The sequence below is a fragment of the Physeter macrocephalus genome, chromosome 16 (assembly GCF_002837175.3).
Source record: "Physeter macrocephalus isolate SW-GA chromosome 16, ASM283717v5, whole genome shotgun sequence".
In the NCBI taxonomy this organism is placed as follows: domain Eukaryota; kingdom Metazoa; phylum Chordata; class Mammalia; order Artiodactyla; family Physeteridae; genus Physeter; species Physeter macrocephalus.
The window spans coordinates 62,091,000-62,113,122 of NC_041229.1; the positions used below are offsets into that span (position 1 = coordinate 62,091,000).

The window sequence follows — 22,123 nt, forward strand, 5'->3', positions numbered from 1 at the left end:
GGTTTTGTTTGTTCTTCTTTCTCTAGTTGCTTTAGGTGTAAGGTTAGGTTGTTTATTTGTGATTTTTCTTATTTCCTGAGTTAAGATTGTATTGCTAGAAACTTCCCTCTTAGAACTGCTTTTGCTGCATCCCATAGGTTTTAGATCATCGTGGTTTCATTTTCGTTTGTCTCTAAGTATTTTTTTATTTCCCCTTTGATTTCTTCAATGACCCATTAGTTGTTTAGTAGCATATTGTTTAGCCTCCATGTGTTTGTGTTTTTTAGTTTTTTTCTTGTAGTTGTTTGTGTGTCTGTTTCTATGTATTAGGTAGGTCAGTTGTGTTTCCTAATCTTGGGGAAGTGGCCTTATTTAGGAGATGACCTATGAGGCCCAGCAGCACACTTCCCTCTGGTCAACAGAGTTATATGCTCTAGTGGTGACCCCTATGTGGGCTGCATGGGTCCTTCTGTTGTGGAAGGGCTGCAACAGGCCACATGCCTACTGTGGACACACAAGTAGGCATGGCTGGCCCCTGACCTGGTTGGTTGCTAGGCTCTGCCTAGTGCAGAGGATGCTGGCTGCTGGTGGAGCTGGTCCTGGAGCAGCTGGCTCCATGGCCTGGGGAGTCCCTGTCCTGCTGGTGAGTGGGGCTGGGTCATGCGTCGCCGGCTGCAGGCCCAGGGTTCCCAGAGCTGGTGTTGACCTGCTATTGGGTGGGGTTGGGGCATGGTGTGACTGGCTGCACAGTCTGGGCTGACCTGTTGGTCGGTGGGGCTGGATCACAAGGTGGCTGGCTTTGGGGGTACAGGGGCGCCAGGACTGGACCAGTCTGTCCTGGCACCCCTGGGTGGAGCCAGGTCCAGAGGTGCCTGGCTATGGAGCTCTGAGGGGTTCCAGGGCTAGTACTGACCCACTAATGGGCAGAGCCAGGTTTGGGGTGGCTGGCTCTGGCCTGGGGGTCCTAGAGCTGGTAGATGAGGGCAGGTTCTGGAGCCAATGCTGGCCCACTGGTGGTTGAGGCTGGTTTCCAGGGATGCTGGCTGAGGGGCCTAAGATATCTTGGAGCTGGTGTGTCCACCCGCTGGTAGGCAGGGTCCAGGGACTGGTGTCTGTCCACTGGTGGGGGTCTGGGGGCTGGGTCCTGGGCCAGCTGGGATGCTCAGGGGGGCCTACGGTTTCTATCGGCTTGCTGGTGGGTGAAGCTGTGTCCCTACATGGTTGCTGCTTGGTCTGGGGTGCCCCAGGACTGGTGCCAACCAGCTGGTGGGCAGGACTAGGTCCTGGTGCTAACGAGCTAGGGGAAGGACTCCAAAATGGCTCTTGCCAGCACCAGTGTCCTCGTGGTAGAAGGAGCTCCCCAAACAGCTGCCATCAGTGTCTTTGTCCCATGGGTGAGTCCCAGTTGCCTCCTACCTCTCTGGGAGGCTTTCCAAGATCAGATACTAGGTCTTAACCGAGCTCCTTTCAAATTACTGCTTTTACCCTGAGTCTCAACATGTGAGATTTTGTATGTGCCCTTTAAGAGCAGAGTTGTGTTTCCTACAGCCCTCTGGCTCTCCTGAAAGTAAGCCCTGCTGCCTTCAAAGCCAAACGTTCTGTGGGCTCATCTTCCCAGTGCAGGACTCCAAGGGTGGGAAGCTCGATGTGGAGCTTAGCCATCTTGCTCCTTGGGGAGAATGTCTGCAACTGTTCATGTCCACTAATGGTTTATCTGTATAAAGTGGATGATTTTGATCTGTAGATTCAGATCTGTCTTCAGGTCCTCTCTGGATATTATTGTTAGTTGTTGCCTGTGTTCTCTTTTTATCTGGATGATGGCTCTGTTCTCCACATATATCCTCTTTTTTCTCTGTAGAATAGAAGTACAGAGAAGAAAAAAAGTATTTCTGGAACAAATCTAATTTTTATTTTCCATCATTAATTTCTGCATTGTGGGTTCTGTTTTTTCAGTTTATAATGTGGGTTTTAAACCTACAAGAATATTTTTGTTTTATTTACATTCTTTTCTCATTTAAACTAGCTGTACTTTGATTTCAGCATGTATCACTTCTTGGTCCTACTCTAAGTGCAATATTCTTAAGATTGAAAATCATAGAATTAATTCTGATCATGTGTATCTTCTGGCTCCCTTCTAACTGATTTAGGTGATGGAGCAGAATACAGAGTTCAAATAAGGGAAACATTTTGCATCATGTTAGATAAGAACCATTTGCTTGGAGAATCTGAAAACTTCTGTCATGAAATTGCTCAGGAAGGCCGAGAACTGTTGGAACGTTTGTTTGATGAAGGATGTCAGAACAGGTGAGCAGCCACAGACCGTGATCCTTCAGGGGGCTGCTGGAGTTGGGAAGACAACCTTGGTGAGAATGGTGATGTTAGACTGGGCACAGGGCAACCCCTACCAGCAGAAATTTACTTATGTTTTTTATCTCAATGCAAGAGAAATTAACCAGTTGAGAGAGAGAAGCTTTGCTCAAATGATATCAAAGGACTGGCCCAGCACAGAAGGCCCCATTGAAAGGATTCTGTCCCAGCCGAGTAGTCTCCTTTTTATTACTGATAGTTTTGATGAACTGAACTTTGCCTTTGAGGAACCTGAGTGTGTGCTGTGTACAGACTGGACCCAGGTACACCCCGTGTCCTTCCTCATGAGTAGTTTGCTGAGAAAAGTGAAGCTCCCTGAATCGTCCTTATTGGTGATGACAAAACTCACAGCTTGTAAGAAACTAAAGCCTTTGTTGAAGAGTCAGCATTCTATACAGCTACTAGGTATGTCTGAGGATGCGAGAGAGGCATATATTTACCAACTATTTGAACATGAGAGGTGGGCCTTGCAAGTGTTCAGTTCCCTAAGAAACAATGCGATGCTTTTTAGCATGTGCAAAGGCCCCGTAGTGTGCTGGGTCGTTTGTAGTTGTCTGGAGCAGCAAATGGAGAGGGGTGGTGATATCACACTGACCTGCAAGACAACCACATCTCTGTTTACCTGCTGTATCTCTAGCTTGTTGACAAGGGTAGATGGAAGCTTTCCTAGTCTACCCAGCCAAACCCAACTGAGGAGCCTGTGCCACTTGGCTGCCAAAGGAGTATGGACTACGACATATGTGTTTTACAAGGAAAATCTCAGAAGGCATGGGTTAGCGAAATCTGATGTCTCAATTTTCCTGGACATGAATATTCTTCAAAAGGACACAGAGTTTGAAAACTGCTATGTGTTCACCCACCTGCACATTCAGGAGTTTTCTGCAGCAATGTTTTATACGTTGCAAGGCAGTTGGGGCACCAGGGACAATTCCTTTCAGTCTTTTGAAGACTTGGAGCTGGTACTTGAAAGCAGCAGTTATAAAGACCCCCATTTGCTGCACATGAAATGCTTTTTGTTTGGCCTTTTCAAGGAAGATCGAGTGAAACAACTGGAGAAACTTTTAACTGTAAAATGTCACTGGAGGTGAAATGGGAGATACTTCAGTGGATGGAAACACTAGGAAACAGTGAACATTTTCCATCACATCTGGTTTTTCTGGAGTTGTTTTACCACCTGTATGAGACTCAAGATGAAGTATTTATAAGCCAGGCAATGAGATACTTCCAAAAGGTTGTCATTAATATTTGTGAGGAAATCCATTTGCTTGTGTCTTCCTTCTGCCTGAAGCATTGCCAGTGTTTACGGACCATTAAACTGACTGTAATTCTGGTATTTGAGAAGAAGATGTTAAACTCAAGCTTCCCAGCTGAAACTTGGTAAGTGTGTTAGGTCAGTTCCCTGGAAGTGCCCTGTGAGGGAGTGAAGGAAGTACATGTTGTCAGAGGGAGGGGAGGAGTTGTTTAACTGAGGTCCCAGAGCCAGGATAACCTTCCAGAATTGTCCCACCTTGAGACAAGGAGGCAGGCACTGAAACCCCCTATTGACCAGTCACAACTGGTCAATGGGCAAAAATGTGCCTGATGTGGCTTTCTTGGCCTGAGGGCAGCCCCAAGAGAAGGACTTAGCTGAGAGCTGTCAGCTGTCAACACTCCCAGCACCTGTGGAATGAGTGCTTCAGTCCTCAAGGAGGGAGACACCATAGGGCTAGCTTCCATCCACTGTAGGATGATATTTAACTTTTTAAAATAATGCCTTCCCAAAGGATAGGGACCAGGAATTTCTTGCTGAACCCAGGTTACATAGGTCATCTATCTGGATTGTTTCACTGTACTCTACTGACCTCACTCACCTTCCCCATTACCTAGACATAGTTTGGCCTTTGTATGGAAGGTCTCAGCCCTTTAACACCTAAATGGAGAGAGTCAGATGTGGGTGAGAAATAGTAGGTGCTGAAGGAATGCTTTGAAAGAATAAATGAACCTTCAGCATTTTATGCATACTATTTTACCCTCTCTCCTTCCTCGAGTTGCCTTTTCTGACTCTACCCATCTAAGTCTGGGGGTAGAATTGAACTATGGTATCAGTTCCAGATTTAATTAATTGAGGGCTTACTATGTGGTATACAGTTATACAGTACATGGGATATTTAACATGTTATCCAGTTTAATGCTGGTCAAAACCATATCTCAATTTATTTTTACGATTATAAAACTGAGATTCAGAGACGTTCACCCAGAAAGTAAGTGTACAGTTATTGATTCAAGCACACATCAAATAATAGCTAAATTTGCTTAACACATACCTGACAGCCTTCTAAGTCCTAGCTCATTTAGTCTCCCAACAATCCTACATAGATGCTATTATTTCCCTTTTACTTATAAAAAACCGAGGTACCAAGAGTGTACATAACTTGACTGAGGTCACACATCTGATTATAAGTCCTTGGTTTTCCAACTTTACCCAGGTTGTCTCATTGCCATTACATGCACTTGTATTCCTTTTATAAGAACATGCATTTCATTTCTCTCTGAACTGTGGGAGCAGGAATTGTAGGCTGGGATGCTATGACCTTTGCTGTCCTTGGGGAGTTGTGAATAATCACCTGCAGTCAGTTTTCTAATTATGGCCTCATAGTTCTATTTATAGAAGATGTGATTATTCAACCCAGGGCATTAGAATGTATTTGATGCCTAATAATTATAATGTATTTGATGTTAGGATGGCATTCTGGCACTATATTGCCAGTCTTCGTGCTCCCTTCCCCTCACCTCTGTTGTAGTGTTATCTAATCCTAGAGTTGCCATTGTTATGAAAATAAAAGAGACCAAGAGCCCAGTGTTTTAAAAGGGACAATATAGGTGACCTCAGTCTTTTCTATGGCATAACTACATTGTAAACTACACGAGAGCAGGACCTCTGTCTTGTCCACCATTTTATCCATAGTATTTGTACATAGTAAGCACTTGAATGTCTGAATGAATGATTTATTGCCTAGTTTTCTCAAATTTAAGACCCTCAGGTGATGTAGAGACCACCCCTCTGCAATGTCATTTATTCCAATTTAAGCAAGGCATGGGGGAACCAATACTGAATAGTGAAGGGGATCACTATATGCCACTTCAAAATATGTAGCTTTTACATAAGAATTATTTTGAACTGAAGGCATTTGAGTTCCTGAAATCCCTTACTGCCTAAAAGCAGAACTTCTCAAAAGAACTCAGCTTTTAAAATCAGCTGTCATAAATCCCCTCCCCGGAGCAACTCTAATCCTGTGTTCTTGGAGACAGCAGTTGTCCCTACACTTAGATAGACATTATCACCATCATACCTCCCATCTGTTCTAGTAACTTAGGTATATAGACCCCAAGTTCTAACTACTCCTTTGAGTTACTCATAACTGAATAACTGAGTATCTCCCACATGTATCTGCAATGCACATGCTAATAAAATGTCCCCACTTTCTTCTGGAATGACTTTTGTCAGTCTGATTTACAGGGCCCCGTTCACAGAACCTAGGAGGGCAGGAGGGAAAAAGGTATTTTTTCCTCCCCTACAGTAGCTATTATATATAAGGCAGCATGGTAGACTTTTATATGTTTTAATATAAATAATAGCAGCTCCCAATTGTTAGAAACATTTATAAAGTAAAACATTTGCCAAGCATTTTCCATAGATTATCTTACTGAATGTTCACAGTAATCCTAAGAAGTAGAGACTATTATCTTCATTTTTTTATGATAAAGAAGCCAAAGCTCACATAGGTTAGTAACGTGGCCAGAATCGCCCAGTTTACCCAGTTTAGTGAATGGTAGAGTTGGGATTCAGGACTCTTACGTTCTAGAGCTTATGTTTATAATCACTAGGCTATCCTCTGTTTTATTGCTTATTACCATTTATTTGTTTAAATGAGTTTATGGATAGTATGCCTAATAACTAAATTATACAGCACTTTAAAATTTACAAAGTGCTTTTGTGTACTCACTGAAATTGACTATTAGATCCTCACAACCCTGTGAAAAGAGATGGCATTTGCATTTTATGGCTGAAGAAAACTTGGAGCTCAGAGGCCTGATGGGACTTAAAGTAGTACAGCTAAGAAATGGTAGAACTGGAGCTCAAAGCCTGTGCTTCTTAATCTACACCACAGCCTCCTGATGTCTACACACTATTCCTAATCTTACTCTTTGTGGTCATGTGTTATTTTTCTTCTGAATATTGGCTCTTGAGGTATATGGAGATTTCTCTCTTGTCCTTCCCGAGTCTCTTCCTTTAAAGTGAAGTCCCTCTAGTTGTTATTCCCTGTGTGCTGAGTGAGTGTGTTGGGGGGATGGGGGAGCTGTTGAGCAAATAAAGCCCCTGAGTGCCAAGAGGAAGACATCCCGAGGGACTGCGCTCAAGCCAGGGCTGCCCTGGGTGCTCCGGCCATTTCCAAACTACTCTTGCTTTCACCCAGTACCATCTTCTGAGAGTTGCCTGGGCCAAAACAGATTGGTTGGTCTTTTCTTTTTCTAATCATTTAGGCAAAGGGCTGGTGGTTGCATTATTCGTTGGTGGCAAGATCTCTGTTCTGTGCTTTATGCGAATGAACACTTGAGAGAAGGGGACTTGTGTCACAGCAACCTTGATGAGTTAGCAATGAAGACTTTTAATCAAGAACTAAGGCACCCAAACTGTAAACTACAAAAACTACTGTAAGTCTGGCATGAGAAAATGTAACGGAGTTATTCTACTGTCTTTCTTTATCCCACCTTCCGCTCCTACTTATTAGGGGGAACCAACAGTAAACAGAAATTAAAATCTACTGCATGAAATACTCTAAGAACACCGACTATAGAAACCTCTGGGGACGTGGGAGCATAACTAACTTGTTCTGGGAAAGACTGAGCAGAGCATAGTGGAAGCTGACCTGAGTTTTTGAGGCTTGATTAAGAATTTTCTAGATAAAGAAGAACACAGAGCTGAGGCATTCCAGGCAGATCGACAAAGCATTTTCAAAGACGAGTTCTGGAACATACTACTTTTTTCCCATTCAGTGCAGTGCACAGATCTTGAGTGTTCAGTTCATTGAGTTTTGACAGTTGCATACACCTATGTAATCAATAGCCAAAACAAGGTAGAGAATAATTCCCTCACCTCATAAAGTTTCCATATACTCCTTTCTGTATTCACTCCTTTCGCCCTGTCCTGTCCCAAAGGCCACCACTTTCTAACCTCTATCACTGTACATTAACTTTGTCTGTTCTTGGAGATCATTTAGATTGATTCATACAGTATGTATTTCTTGGGTCCATCTTCTTTTGCTCAACAAAATGTTTTTTAAAATTTATTCATGCTATTGCATGTTTCAGTTGTTTCTTTTAATTGCTGATTAGCATTCCCTTGTATGGCATACTACAACTTGCTTAGTCATTCTCTCGTTAATAGACCCCTGGGTTGTTTCCAATTTTTGGCTATTATTAATAAGGTTTCTATGAATATTCATGTACACACCGTTTTCTTGTGATATGTTTTCATCTCTTGGGCTAATGCCTAGGAATGGAATTGTTGGCTCATAGATGTATGTTTAACTTTTAAGAAATTGCCAACCAGTTCTTCAAAGTGGTGTTACCATTTATAGTCCCACCTGCAGTATATGACAGTTCGGATGCTCCTCATTCTTGCCAACATTTGCTATTTCCTTTTTAAAATTTTTATTATGTCTTCATTTGATTCTAGATACCCTACCACTTTCTTTACATTTGCTTGTTTACATGTCTCTCTCCTGTCTATTGGCTCTTCTAGGAGCTGGAACTGATCCTATTTTTTTCTGTATTCAGTGCCCATCAATGTGCCCAAGGCCTAATTGGTGCTCAGTAATATGTACTGAAGGCGAGAACAAATGACAGATACTTGTTTCCATTAGCCCTAAAGATTAATGTTCTTTTTAGGGGGAACAGGCTTCCCCCTAAATATTTCCCTTATAATCTTATTGTTTTTTGTGAGATCTGACCTTAGACTTCAAGTAACTAGATGCGGTCTGGTCTTGCATGTAGATGTGGTAGACAGTTGCACATACGTGATGATGAAGGAGTTCCAGTCCTTTTCACTTACCCCCATTCATACCCCTCACAGTGTCCCTTCACTGGATGCCACCAACCCCAATGTTAACAATAGCTAATGCCTTCTTTGAAGTTAAATGGCTTCCTCTTATATAATGTAAGAGTCTCTGCGGGATGACAACATGAATGCAGCTCTCAGTCTTTCTCACATTAGTATAGCCTTACTTACTCAAGTCCCTTTTCCCTAACAAGGAGATTGTAATTTCAATTTATATTTAGTGAGTGCATTAGGCATCTTTACTAGATGATGATGGCTAGCACTCTAAATGGGTAAAAGCTTTATTTTCTTGATGTTCCTGGCTAGATGGGGGGTGAGGGTGAAGGGTGAGTGATCTGCAAAAGTGAGGGGAGGTAATATCACAGAGGGAGGTTTTTGAACAGTTAGTGGCAGTACGACCACACTGGGCATTTGGGGCCCTCAGAGGCGATAGAGAAGACTCAGCTATAACTCACAGTGACTAAGTTAGGAGATGGAAAATAGAAAGAAAAATTGGCAGATTTAACTCACTTCATATTCTGCTTTGAGCTGTCCCTGTATACCTAGCAAAGCCCACTAGATGACAGGGAATATTTTGCAATACTGTGTTTTGCTAATGATACGTCAAATAGTTTTGATATTAACTGTGAACTCATGTTGGGTTACAGGATTAATATTGTGAATTAATGTTGTAATTGCAGTATTTGGAATAGCCCAAATAATATTTGGTCATCATTCCTTGGACTAAGAGTTCAAAAACTTCTCTTCTGCTTCTCCTGATGTTACACCTTCTTTTCCTTCAGGGTCAAAAAAAAGTTGAGAGTATCCGTTGTCAGGATATAATGGACATCTAAGTTGTAACCCATTTTTTTTCTAGGCAACATCCTGAAGCTTGAATTTTTGACCTTGACCTGGAATATGAGAAATCCAGTGTAAGATAAGAGATGGCAGGAATATTTAGACAGTATCTAAGAGTTTGGCTTGAAAAGAAAGGGATGTTGTAACCAGGAGCAGAGGTGATCTTGTAATCCCTCCTGTGTATTTTTCTTCTGAAGGTTGAGATTTATTTCTTTCCCTGAAGATTGTCAGGGTATCTCTAGTTCTATGATTCACAATCAGAATCTGATGCATCTTGACCTGAAAGGGAGTGATATTGGGGATAATGGAGTAAAGTCATTATGTGAAGCCTTGAAACACCCATACTGTAAACTACAGACTCTGAGGTAAGTCATGAGTTGTTGTATGTGTGCGTGTGTGTGTTTATAATTGAGACTCTTGTCTGTCCAAATAGATTCTCACAGCCTGGACTTGCTGTTCTTAGGGCTAGCTTAAATCTACTTTCCTGATATGGAATAGCAGGGATTAGTAGATTCTGGCATATTTCTTTCTGATAGGACTTCTAACCCCTCCCATAGCCCCACTGAAGACCCCCTCATTGTATAGTTCTCTGTGTCTCCGTCTCTTAAAATCTGGGAAAAAAAATGGGAGCGGACCCAGAATTTATCAATTTTTCATATTTAAAATGCAGGAATAGGATATTCATTGTCTTTGAACTCTCACAGAAAAGAATGCACTAATGGTACCTGGGGGCAGTGCTGAGGCAGACTCAGTTTTACCTAATTTTTGATAATGAATCCCCCTCACCTTATAATTACAACTCAGTGACTAGTAAAGAAAGTTGAGGAAGAACAGTGCAGCTGTGGGTGCTTCCTCGCTGTCACAAACTATTGATGGTCCTCATTATTTTTCTCTACAAAACTGAGAAGATTAGCAATCATACTTCGTCTCCACATTGTGTGATGGGTTTCAATAAAGATCTTATTTTCCAATGAAAGGAATTTAAATCAGTGTATGACAAAATAAAAACAACCAAAAAAAGAAAACCAAAAAAATCATTACTGTAAGTTTTACCTCAGAAGTTTTTGTAATCCCTAGACTCAGTTCAGGGGCATGAGACTGAAACCTGATGCATGAAGGGCCAAGGTAGTTCTGTATCTCTGGGAAGCAAATCATATTCTATGTGTGAAAAAAACAAGTGAAATCTGAAACAAGACCTTCTTTTTGATAACTTCTTCCACATTGTAGGCCTGATAATAGGGTAGCCCTTAAAATATGTTGAGCACATAGAGGGAAAAATCCTGGGCATGCTATCAATGCCTAATTGTGCCCAGAATCCTGTCTTAGTTTGCGTATGTTCTGCCATTGCAGGTTATAAGCAAGGTGAGAGAGCAATTGTTGTTTGCTGTTTCACCGAACAGACACCTGAAGAATGCCAAAATGGTATAAATGCAAAACACCTCTTAGATCTTCAAAGGTTTTGAGTTAGAGGACTAACATTCCAGAAAGGGAGCATGTAAAATAGTTGCCAGAAGAAACTGATTAGTTGCCAAAGATAAGAGGAGGGTATTTGAGAATGACAAATATCCACAGCCTTGGCTCTATTATTAAGTAGAATAAAATACTTTATAACAGGTAGAGAGCATATTGTCCAGTAGAAATGTTTGTTTTTCCAGGAGTCAGGAGCCCTTGCAGCTTATTACAATTGTTTACAATCATTAAATGCTCAAAGCATAATGAGTCATGATAAATATCCACAGACTTTGAAAAAGTGAGAGTATATACTTTGAAACTAGAAGTTCTGCCACCTGCACAGGTGATACAGCAGGCAGAGACTTGACTTGAAAACTGAACGACCAATCCTCTCTTCTCTCTTACAAAAATCTCTGTCATTCATCAACTTTAATAAACCTTGATATGTATGTATCCACAGCTTCATAATCATCCTAAACAAGGTTTAAATGAGATATCATTTAAACCAGGGGTCCCCAACCTTTTTGGCACCAGGGACTGGTTTCGTGGAAGACAATTTTTCCACGGACCGGTGGGTGGGGGATGGTTTCGGGATGATTCAAGTGCAGGACATTTATTGTGCACTTTATTTCTATTATTATTACATTGTAATATATAATGAAATAATTATACAACTCACCAGACAATCGGAATGAAAAATCAGTGGGAGCCCCGAGCTTGTTTTCACTTGCCACTCACTGATAGGGTTTTGATATGATTCTGCAAGCAATTGATTTATTATGGTCTCTGTGCAGTCAAACCTCTCTGCTAATGATAATCTGTATTTGCAGCCGCTCCCCAGTGCCAGCATCACCGCCTCAGCTCCACCTCAGATCCTCAAACATTAGATTCTCATAAGGAGCTTGCAACCTAGGTGCCTCGCATGTGCAGTTCACAGTAGGGTTCGCGCTCCCGTGAGAATCTAATGCCGCAGCTGATCTGACAGGAGGCGGAGCTCAGGCGGTAATGCGAGAGATGGGGAGTGGCTGTAAATACAGCTGAAGCTTCGCTCGCTTGCCCACCCGCCGCTCACCTCCTGCTCTGCATCCCGGTTCCTAACAGGCCACGGACCAGTACCAGTCCATGGCCCAGGGGTTGGGGACCCCTGGTTTAAATGTTTAAGCCCTAACTTTTTTTTTCCCCTAACTTTTTAAACATAAATAATATGGGATATAAGACAATACATTGATTTTGCTATTTTAATTTGAATAGTATGAAGAAGAAATGGTAACAGATTGTTGTAAGAATGTAATTTATTTTCTCTCTTTGAAGTTTAATTTCTTTAGATGTCTTTAGATACACACAAATTACTCATTTTTAAAATATTACATTACTCCAAGTTTCCAAAATCAATTAGTAAGTTTAGAAAATATATTCAAGTTAACATTAAGGAAGGTATAGCCACTGTTAGTAACTAAGAATTTAGCAAAACAGTATTATATCTTAAGGTTGACCCAGATAGTATAGTGTTTGTAATATTGTCTCATTCCAAGATTTATAAGATCCTAATTTATAAAGATGTTAGTTATTTATTTAACTCATTTAAATTATACACCCAGATTTATATTTATATTCTTTTAAATATTAACATAATTATAAAGCAGAAACTAACGCACCATTGTAAAGCAATTATACTCCATTAAAGATGTTTTAAAAAAATAAACAATAAATATTAACAGAAGAAATGATTATTTGACCTACAAGGGAACTGTAAGAGATTTACGAAATTCTTTAGACTTATTGTTAAAGAAATGCAAAACCTTATGTGATCTAAGAAAACGTGTGCATTTTTATTTCTCACTTTAGTAAAATCAGGGAGAAGTCCCATAGCCATTTTAGGTCTCAAATTTTAGACCACATTAATTTATCTAATGATTTACCTTGCTTTAGAACAGGCCCGTGAAGCCTGTCTTATTAATGTAAAAGCTCTTTCTCTTGTGAGCACCATTCCTCTGGCACCTGTGGTGCATTCAGCCCATACGTGGGGAACACGTAACTTCTGCAACCATACTGCTTTAGCAACAACTCCATTCTGCCATATCTCAATGTCTAGTTCATATCAGAAAAATAATCTCACACTCAACAACAAGAAATTCTTGGGCAACCTGAAAATTAAGCAGCAGGCATTTTTAGAAAAGAAAAATATATTCAGACAGCTGTTCTGAATATAATAAGAACAATAAAATCAATCAATAAGAACAACAAAAAGATAAAAATTATAATGTGCTTACTTTGAAGGGGCTTTGGAAATTTTCAGCCCAGGGCCTCGTTTTAGTAGCAATATTAAGAGATTATAGGGCTGGTTCTCCAATAGGACCCAAAAGTAAGTTAATGTATCTCCTCCGTTTCACTGGTTCATATTTAGGGATAAGTATGGAGCCACAAACCTCAGCTCTCAGCTTCCCTTTTGCCTGAGTCACTGGTGATTGATGTTACATATTAATATAAACGAGACAGGACCTTCAAACTCTAGAAAAAGAATTATATATATATTTTTATTACCGTAATGCATGTGAGAGGAGAGTACTGATGATCTTTTTTTCTGCTTTAACAAAATTCTTTCAACATTTGTAACATTTAGGAATTCCAAAATATCAATTTGAATATTGCAAGAGAGACACATTTTTCTATAAGACAATCAAAATTACAGACTTAAAAGCACTTAAGGGTTGTTTTCACAAGACATAGCAACAGTTTCTAAGGTCCAGGTATCTTGTAAGATTCCTTTGTTACGATAAAACAATAAAACACAGCAAAAATGTTCTTACAGAATATTTTCTGACTTGTAATACCATCTGCTTTTCTTTGCAGATGCAGGGAAAGAGGGAACATTTTCTTTTTTTGAGGCTGATATTTCATTCATAAAGCATTAGGAGGTCCACAGCTGAAATTCTATTAATTGGCATGAAGAAAAGAAGAGAGTTTGAGAAGCTCCAACTTATAATATGGAAAGGATAATAGCAAAATAGATTATGAACAAAGGGACTGTGGGGCATGTACTGTTTATATCTCCAGTTAGAAGCATTTTTTAATGTTTTCAGTACCACTTCTATTTCTTGATTCACAAATGAGCTGCATTTTGTTTCTTTCTTTTTTTTTTTTTTTCTGCGGTATGCGGGCCTCCCCCTGCCGCGGCCTCTCCCGTTGCGGAGCACAGGCTCCGGATGCGCAGGCCCAGCGGCCATGGCCCACGGGCCCAGCCGCTCCGCGGCACGTGGGATCTTCCCAGACCGGGGCGCGAACCCGGCTCCTCTGCATCGGCAGGCAGACGTGCAACCACCGCGCCACCAGGGAAGCCCTTGTTTCATTTTTGTTTTGTGTCCAGGTATGTTGGAACATTTGCAAGTTATAGTGCCTGTTTTTACTTGGTGATTTTTAGTTATTACTCTTCAGGGTCCCCCCCCAAATATATCTTGATCAAATTCAAAAGGATTACAGCATTGAAAATACCCTTCTGTAAGGCAATACATTTAGTATACCTCGATCATACAATTTCCAGGATGTTCATTTAATCTAGATTACAAGGGCTAAATATTTTACCCTTTGAACTCTTTCAAAACTTTTCTGACTTTTTATCGTGGCAACACATGAACACAATTATTTAGACTTAATTCTGTTCACTTAATTTTTAATCAATGTATACTGCTAGTTTTTGGTTTGGTTTTCTTAAACTCACCTTTCCCACTGTATAAAATCTTAATTTTGATTCATTGCATGATTGGCTGGTACAATTTTAAACTAACGTTTTCATGCAATGTGTGTGAATGATACATTTTATGACTTCCTTTATGTCCTTTGATTGCCTTCACAGATGAATGATGTGTATCTTGGTCTTAGGCCTCCACTCTGTTCTTCACATTTTGACTTTGTTACATTACTTTTTTCTAGTGTTCTAAAGAGAAGTCTAAGGATAACCTGACACTTCAACCCCTTAACTCCCTCCCACCTTCCCAGACATTCTCACTAGTGTTCTCAGGATTTTTTAAAATTACTTTTACATTTTATTACTTTTGATCTGCGGGAAACCGTTCTTTTTTCCCCTCAGAAATGATTTCTTTAAATTGGTTTTTTAAAATGACGTCAGGGCTCACTCTCTTGCACGTGCTGTCTCTGTCTCTCTTTTTTAAGAGCATCTAATAGTCATTGGTTGTAGCTCTGTTCCTATATAACTCTTACTTATTTTTTGTCCTCTGAATCTTTTTCCCCCTTCCTTCTTGGGGAGTTTCACATATTTATTTATATTGATTTTGCTTTTTATTGCTTCAAATTCAGATTTCAGTTCTCTGTTGGTTTTTTTGTTTTGTTTTGTTTTGTTTTGACTTTTTTTGTTTTTTTTGGCTGCTCCATGAGGCATGCGGGATCTTAGTTCCCCAACCAGGGATCGAACCTGTGCCCCTTGCGGTGGAAGCGTGGAGTCCTAACCAGTTGACCTCTAGGGAATTCCCCTGATCTCCACTTCTGATGTGGTATTCTTGTTTCACAGAGTCTGCATCTTCCTATACATTTAAAATGAAAAGGAAGCCTTTCTAAGCACTGTCTTCTGTTTCCTAGTTTTCTGGTTTTTATACATGTGCTTATTTTCTGTCCCTTAGTGTAATGTTTTCTTTCTGTTAAGCTTTAATATTTTATCCACAGGTCCCATAATATTGGAGTCTCTTTTCTGTCTAGAAGAGCTCTATCCAAACATAGTTTATAAGATTTCCCTTGTTTCCCTAATTGCCTGCCTGGCTGCTGATATAATACCCTTTTGTATTAATCTGCTCAGCCTCCCATAACAGAATACCCAAAATAGCACAGACTTAAACAATATAAATTTATTTCTCACAGTTCTGGAAGCTGGAAGGTCAAGATCAGGGTGTTGGCAGGGTTGGTTTATGGTGAGGCCTCTCTCCCTGGCTTGTAGATGGCTACCTTCTCATTGTGTCCTCACATGGCCTTTTTGTGTGTGTGCTCACTCCTGGTGTCTCTTCCTCCCCTTATGAGGACATCAGTCCTATTGGATTAGGGGTCCACTCTTACAACCTCATTAACCTTAATTACCTCCTTAGAGGCCCTGTCTCTAAATACTGTCCCATTGGGCTGGGGGTAGGGCTTCAACACACAAATTTGGGGAACAATTCAGTCCATAACAACTTTTCAAAGCAAGGTGAGGTTTTCAGCCTTGAGCCATGTTCTAGGTCATCCACTGAGGTCTAATTCTGGACTGAGGAGGGAGTTTCTCCTGTTCCTACCTCTCTATATCCTGATTTTGATGTAGAGAACCAATTCTCAACGGACTCAAGTTGATAAGTCCTTGATTAATGGGAGTAAGTGGAACAATTCCAAGTTCCAGGAATACTGCTGCCTGCCTCTTCTTACAGATAGCTGATATTAGTCCCAGCCGTGGTCAAAGCCCAAGTCGTCTCTAAATATTGAGTCTCTCAAAATAGGGGCTCTACATGTACTTCTTATTTTCTTCTTCTGTTTCCCTTCCTCTTTTACTTTATTTTTAGAAACCATTTTATTTTATTTCTGATTTACTTCTTGTTTTCACTGTTAAGGACAGGGTTCCTCAGAAAACATAGGTTGGCTCCCATGAAGAAATGAGCTCTTGGCAGACAGTTTTGCGGTTGTCACAGCTTTTGCCTCTGATTTCCTGCCCACTTCTATTCTGTTTCAGAAGTCAAAGAATGTAAGGATACAGCCATCCTCCAGTCCACCTTCTTCCAAGTTGTAGTTAAAGGAAATTTCTCCCAGATTAAAAAAGATTATAATTTAAAGATACTTTTTAATGCTTTCATACATATTTCGTGGGGGAACTGGGGAGGTGGGGATGGAAGAGACAAGCTTCCTACCCTCCCCTCCCTAACTCTCTATCAGAGCCCTGTGCTTTAGTTAAATCATTCTCATTCTATGTAGGGAAGCTGGATCTGCAGAACAAATCCCAAAGACTGGGAAACCACACCCTCTGGCTGGGTGAGTGGGGGTTATAATTATTCTCTGAGGAGTGGTCATTTCTATTTTTCTGTATTGTTTTCCAGCTTGGAATCAATCCTGCGACCTAACTATGGTTTGTTGCCTAAATATCTCTAAGGCTCTCATCAGAAGCCAAAGCCTGTTATCTCTGAATCCATCAACTAATAATCTCTTGGATGACGGAGTGACGCTGTTGTGTGAGGCCTTAATGCATCCAAAGTGTAACCTAGAGAGATTATCGTGAGTCTTTCTGTACTATTTTCTATAGATTCATTTTGTTCAGTCTTGTGTAGCTTAATTATGACCTGAATGGGGAAACTGCTTGGATCCTGACATTAATTGGCTCATTCGTCAGTCCTGCAAGATCTCCTTCTTTTCTTCTTCTACCTCCCTTCCTCTTTCACTTGACTTGTAGACATTTCTTTATGATTGACATCTTATTTTCATTCTTTTCTAGGCTTATCCTCTCTCCTCCTATGTTTTGTTTCATAATACCTTGTCCATAGCTGCAGTGGAATTCATGATTTAAGTAGGTTTGATGAGGTTGCTTCTATAGTAGAGATGTAGGGGTTGTGAGTACCAGCTAACTTCCCTGTGAAGGAGAAGAGAAGGATGCACTTTGGGAATTGACTGATCCCTCCCCATCTGTCTTTCTCCTTTGGCTTAGAAAGCTGTGGGCTCACGGTAGCTGGTTGTGAGGACCTCTCTTTGGCTCTCATCAGCAATAAAAGGCCGACACATTTATGTTTGGCGGACAATGTCTTGGGAGATAGTGGAGTAAAGCTTATGAGTGATGCCTTGAAACATCCAGAGTGCACTCTACAGAGCCTTGTGTGAGTGTCTGCTAGTTTTCATCCTTCCAATATAATACATATTTTGAAATATATTTAAACTGGGAAAATATTATGGATATATTTTGTCCCTTGCTTTTTCCCTAGAATCTTTAATGATAATGAAGATGATGAGGATGATGATATTAATAATTGCCATTTATTTTGTCCTTACTTTGTGCTGGGCCCTGCGCAAAATTTGTTTAACCTGAACAGAAGTACTTATTGGTGTCAGATTGGCCACCTGAGTTCTAAGTGCCTCCCTGAACAGGTAAGGAATGTGAGGCTTAGAAAGATTATGCAGCTTTCATAATGTTTACAAGAAAATGATGGATTTAGGACTAAAGTCCACCCATCCAACTCTATATTCTGGGCGCCAAACAGGTAAATATATATCAATACCATTAAATGCATTACGTGGTATGGCTGGATCATGGTGTGATTATACTGTTCGTTGCTGTTACATAACTTCCTAGACGTGGAATTGATGAGTCAGAATTTTTAATTTTGTCAGATATGGTTAAACTGCCTCCAGATAGATTGTGTACATTCCCTCAGCAGTTTAAGGGCTTACATTTTTAATATCTTCACTTTGTATATACAAGCTTCTTTATCAATATTAATTAGTTGAAAATAACTCTAAAAATGATTTGATGTTGAACATCTTTTCGAATGTTTTTGGCCTCTAGTATTCAAGGAATTGCCTCTTCATAAGGCTCAGTTTTCTCCTGGATGTTTTCTGTTATATATGTTATGGCATTAATATCACATATACATTGTTACTATTATTTTTTATATATTGTAAATAACTTACCTAGCATGTTGCTGTATTTCTAACTTTCTTTATGGTCATTTTAGGATATAGATGTTTACAACTTTTGTGTCGTCAAATTATGACTTCATGACTTCTAGGAGTTTTTTCATAATTGGAAATACCTTTTTTTTAAAAAAAACCTCACTTATGTCATCTTTTACATATTCTTTATTCATATGACTTAATTTTTAACACTTAAATTTTAAATTATTCCAAATTTATTTTGTTATAAGGCTTAAACTTACTTTCCCCTGTATATTAGATCTGTTGTACCCAAATCATTTATGGCATAATGTATCTTTTCCCTTCTGATTGGAAATGCCACTTTTATTATGTACAAAAAGTCCTTAGTTAATTATGATTACTCTCATTCTACTCCATTTGCCTGCTCCTGTGCTCCATAGAGCTACTTCTGCAGTAGGATAATATATTTATGTACAGTGTAGGGAAGTTAACATATTATTTATAGTAAGAAAAATTCTGAAGAGCAAGAATCCAGTTTGTAGCCCAGTTTGGTGCAAACCTAAGGATCCCAAGTGAGACAGCCAAAGAGGCAATGGGGGAAGAGGGCATTTCATCTGACATGGAGTGCTGTCAAGTAAATATGGGATTGTAACATGAAACAATGTTACAATGTTACAACAGGTTACAATGTGATTTTCTGGTTTCCTTGATTATTATTCAACTAGAAGACATTTTACTTAATGGAGTTTACCATTAAATCCAGTGCCTTGGGACTTCCCTGGTAGTCCAGTGGCTAGGGCTCCACGCTCCCAGTGCAGGGGGCCCGGGTTCAATCCCTAGTCAGGGAACTCGATCCCACATGCATGCTGCAACTAAGAGTTTGCATGCCACCGCTAAAGATCCCACATGCTGCAACTAAAGATCCTCCATGCTGCAATAAAGATGGAAGATTCCACATGCCGCAGCTGAGACCCAGAGCAGCCAAATAAATAAATAAATAAATAAAAGATCATGCTGTGTATTAAAAAAAATAGATTAAAAACATAAATCCAGTGCCTTCATTTCAGCTACAGAGATATAATTTCTAAGTGACCTATGCACACAAGATGTTTGCTTAGCCTGCTTTTTCTCCTTAGCATTGCTGTAAACACATAGACGAATTTTTGCTTCTTTAGCTACTTTCATAGCCTCTGCAGATGCCAATTCTCTCAACCAATATTTACAACAAATATGAGCTAGATGCTGAAGGGGCTAAAGGTTATCTCTGAGGTTATGCTCTTGTCCTAAGGTAACTCACAAAGTCCAGATGGCAGGGAAATAAATATAAAGCCAACTATATATAGATTCTATATGTTGTTAAAAGGATATGGCAGAAGTCCCAAGGAGCAAGGAATGGGACAGAAGAAACTGAGTTACTTTAGTCTTGAAAGATAAAGAGGACTTTGTTATGTGCATATATTCTAAGCAGAAGGAAAGAAGAGAGAAGAAAGGGGGAATGCAGATAGATGTGATATATTTTTGGGGGAAATGGATGTGTATGGTTGGAAAATAGGATGGGAACAAAGTATGGAAAGAGAACACAAGGCCAGATTGTGAATACTCTTGAATGCCCTACAAAGGACTTGAAGGAAATACCTTTTTGTATGTAGTTTCTTTCTTCTTCAGAAATATGACTTTTAGATTCCTGGACAGCATTTTTATTTCAAAAATATATTAGCAACTGAAGGCATAGAGATCTGTGAGTTCCTTGGGAAAGTTATATCCATTTTTTTTTTGGTATTGGCAGAAATAAGTGTTTATACCCTTGATTTGGGAAGCTTACTAGAAAACAACCTATTTGTGAGAGAAGGCAGTTTTACCTGCTGGCTTTTTTCCTGCTCATTAAGAAATCTCATCTGTTTTTACTAGTAATGTTAGACCTTCCTATGTGCACCCTAGGTTATAGATAGAAAAGGCTCAGACAAAAAGCTCAAATACCTGGGCATCTCTCCTAGGAATAAACTAATAAAGCCTCACAACTGAAGATCTCGCTTCTCTTTTTTATTTCTCACAGATTGATGGGCTGTGTTCTCATTAGTGCATGTTGTCTGGATCTGGCATCTGCTATTTTGAACAACCCAAACCTGAAGAGCCTGGACCTTGGGAACAATGACTTGCATGATGATGGAGTAAGAATTCTGTCTGAGGCTTTGAGACATCCAAACTGCAATATTCAGAGGCTTGGGTGAGTTCAGCTTTCCATTAGGAAAATGATACCTATTTGGTGGCTTATACAGCTAGAAGAAATTTAGTATATGGAGAGACGATGAAAAATAAATGGGGCTAGAAGGTAAGTTATTCTCAGAAATGAGAATCTGAATTTCATATATACGGATCAGTATATTACATGTTATTAGTATAGAAGCCATGTTCACATTTCTTTGTGTCCCCCTTAGTACTTTGGACAGGGTATGTATTAAGTAAATAGCACTTAATTTAGGTCTTCTACGTTCTGTCATCCTTAGATATTCCATCTGTCCTTGAATTAATTTTTCTTATTAAATCAAAGGTTTTACTAATCATTTTCTATCTGGAAAAATGCTGTCTATGGTCTCAAGGAGCTTGCAATCTAATAAAATCTCGTCCTATGTTCTGAGTACTTTTTATGTTCAATAATGTATTGTTTAGATTTTTATTTTCTTTTTAAATCTTGAACTCATTGATATTGGCTAGTACATTTTTACTTATACAGCATGAATTATTGACCTCTGGGTCAAGAATTTTGCTCTGCCTGTGGGAGCCTAGACACTATGATACGTCTTCCTGGCTCTTCCAAGAAAGTGCTGCTTTTCTGTGTTTCCATTGTCAATTTATATATGTATTTTTCACAATTTTGATGTAACTTTGGGGTCTGAATTTTAATTTTATTCTGCTTGTAACCTAATAAGTTAGCCTATTACTGTTTAATGGATGCTGGCAGGAGATGTAGAATCCTATCAGAGACAGAGGACTTCATTACTCAGAGTATAGCCCCATAAGCATTGGGCATGTTTGTGTCAGTTTCCTGAGTGCCCCAGGTTCCACAGGGTCGATGTGGAAGACTTGGATGGATGCCTCCACATGCAGTGGGTTGCATTCCAGGAGAGGAGCACTGAGTTTGGGGAACTCACCATTTTATAGCAAGCAGTGAGCAAGCCTGCCCTTTGTCTTGGTGGGAGACATTTCTTCATCCCTCAAGGTTGCTCACTGCACACACATCCTAGGAAACAGCCACGTAAAGTATTGTCAGGGCCTTGCATTTTTGTCAGTGCAACATGTGGGAGAGTGAAATATCCGTGGAAGAATGTCTCCCCAAAATATCCAACGCTTTTCCTACACAATACAGTCTTCGCTTCTGGTGAATTTTCACGTGGATAAGCCACTCCACTGGCCACTCTGATTAGTCTGACCAACAGAAGCTGGGAATAAATTTGTTCAGTTTGTCTCATGTGCCATTTAATTAAGGCCACTATCAACAGGACTCTAAGCACAGGATGAGGCCAAATTGCAGTATTGATTTAAACCATGCCCCAGGGTCCTGGGCTCAGCAGCTGAGTAACAACAGGGAACAATGGGTCTGGTTTTCCATTACAACTCATGAAAGGGAATTTAGAATGACCTGCTGCTCTTGGTGTCATTGGCAGTAAATAAAGGAGGCAAAAGATGGGCCAAAAGCAACCCCTTCCCCGTTAAAGAGCCATTCAGTGTTCTACACTTCCCATGCAAACACATAATCTGAAGGTGCACAGGTCGCTCCAGTGTGGGGTTTGT

General features: G+C 40.0%; 1 protein-coding gene across 1 annotated transcript in view; it reads left to right on the forward strand.

Moving 5' to 3' along the window:
• The window catches only part of NLRP14 (NLR family pyrin domain containing 14), a 37,805-nt gene that overhangs the window by 7,537 nt on the left and 8,145 nt on the right, over positions 1-22,123 (forward strand). Inside the window, 8 exon segments of the mRNA XM_007110992.2 lie at positions 2,127-2,266; positions 2,268-3,399; positions 3,402-3,723; positions 6,874-7,038; positions 9,478-9,656; positions 16,792-16,966; positions 17,389-17,559; positions 20,388-20,558. Coding sequence (XP_007111054.2) covers positions 2,127-2,266; positions 2,268-3,399; positions 3,402-3,723; positions 6,874-7,038; positions 9,478-9,656; positions 16,792-16,966; positions 17,389-17,559; positions 20,388-20,558 — 2,455 coding nt within the window.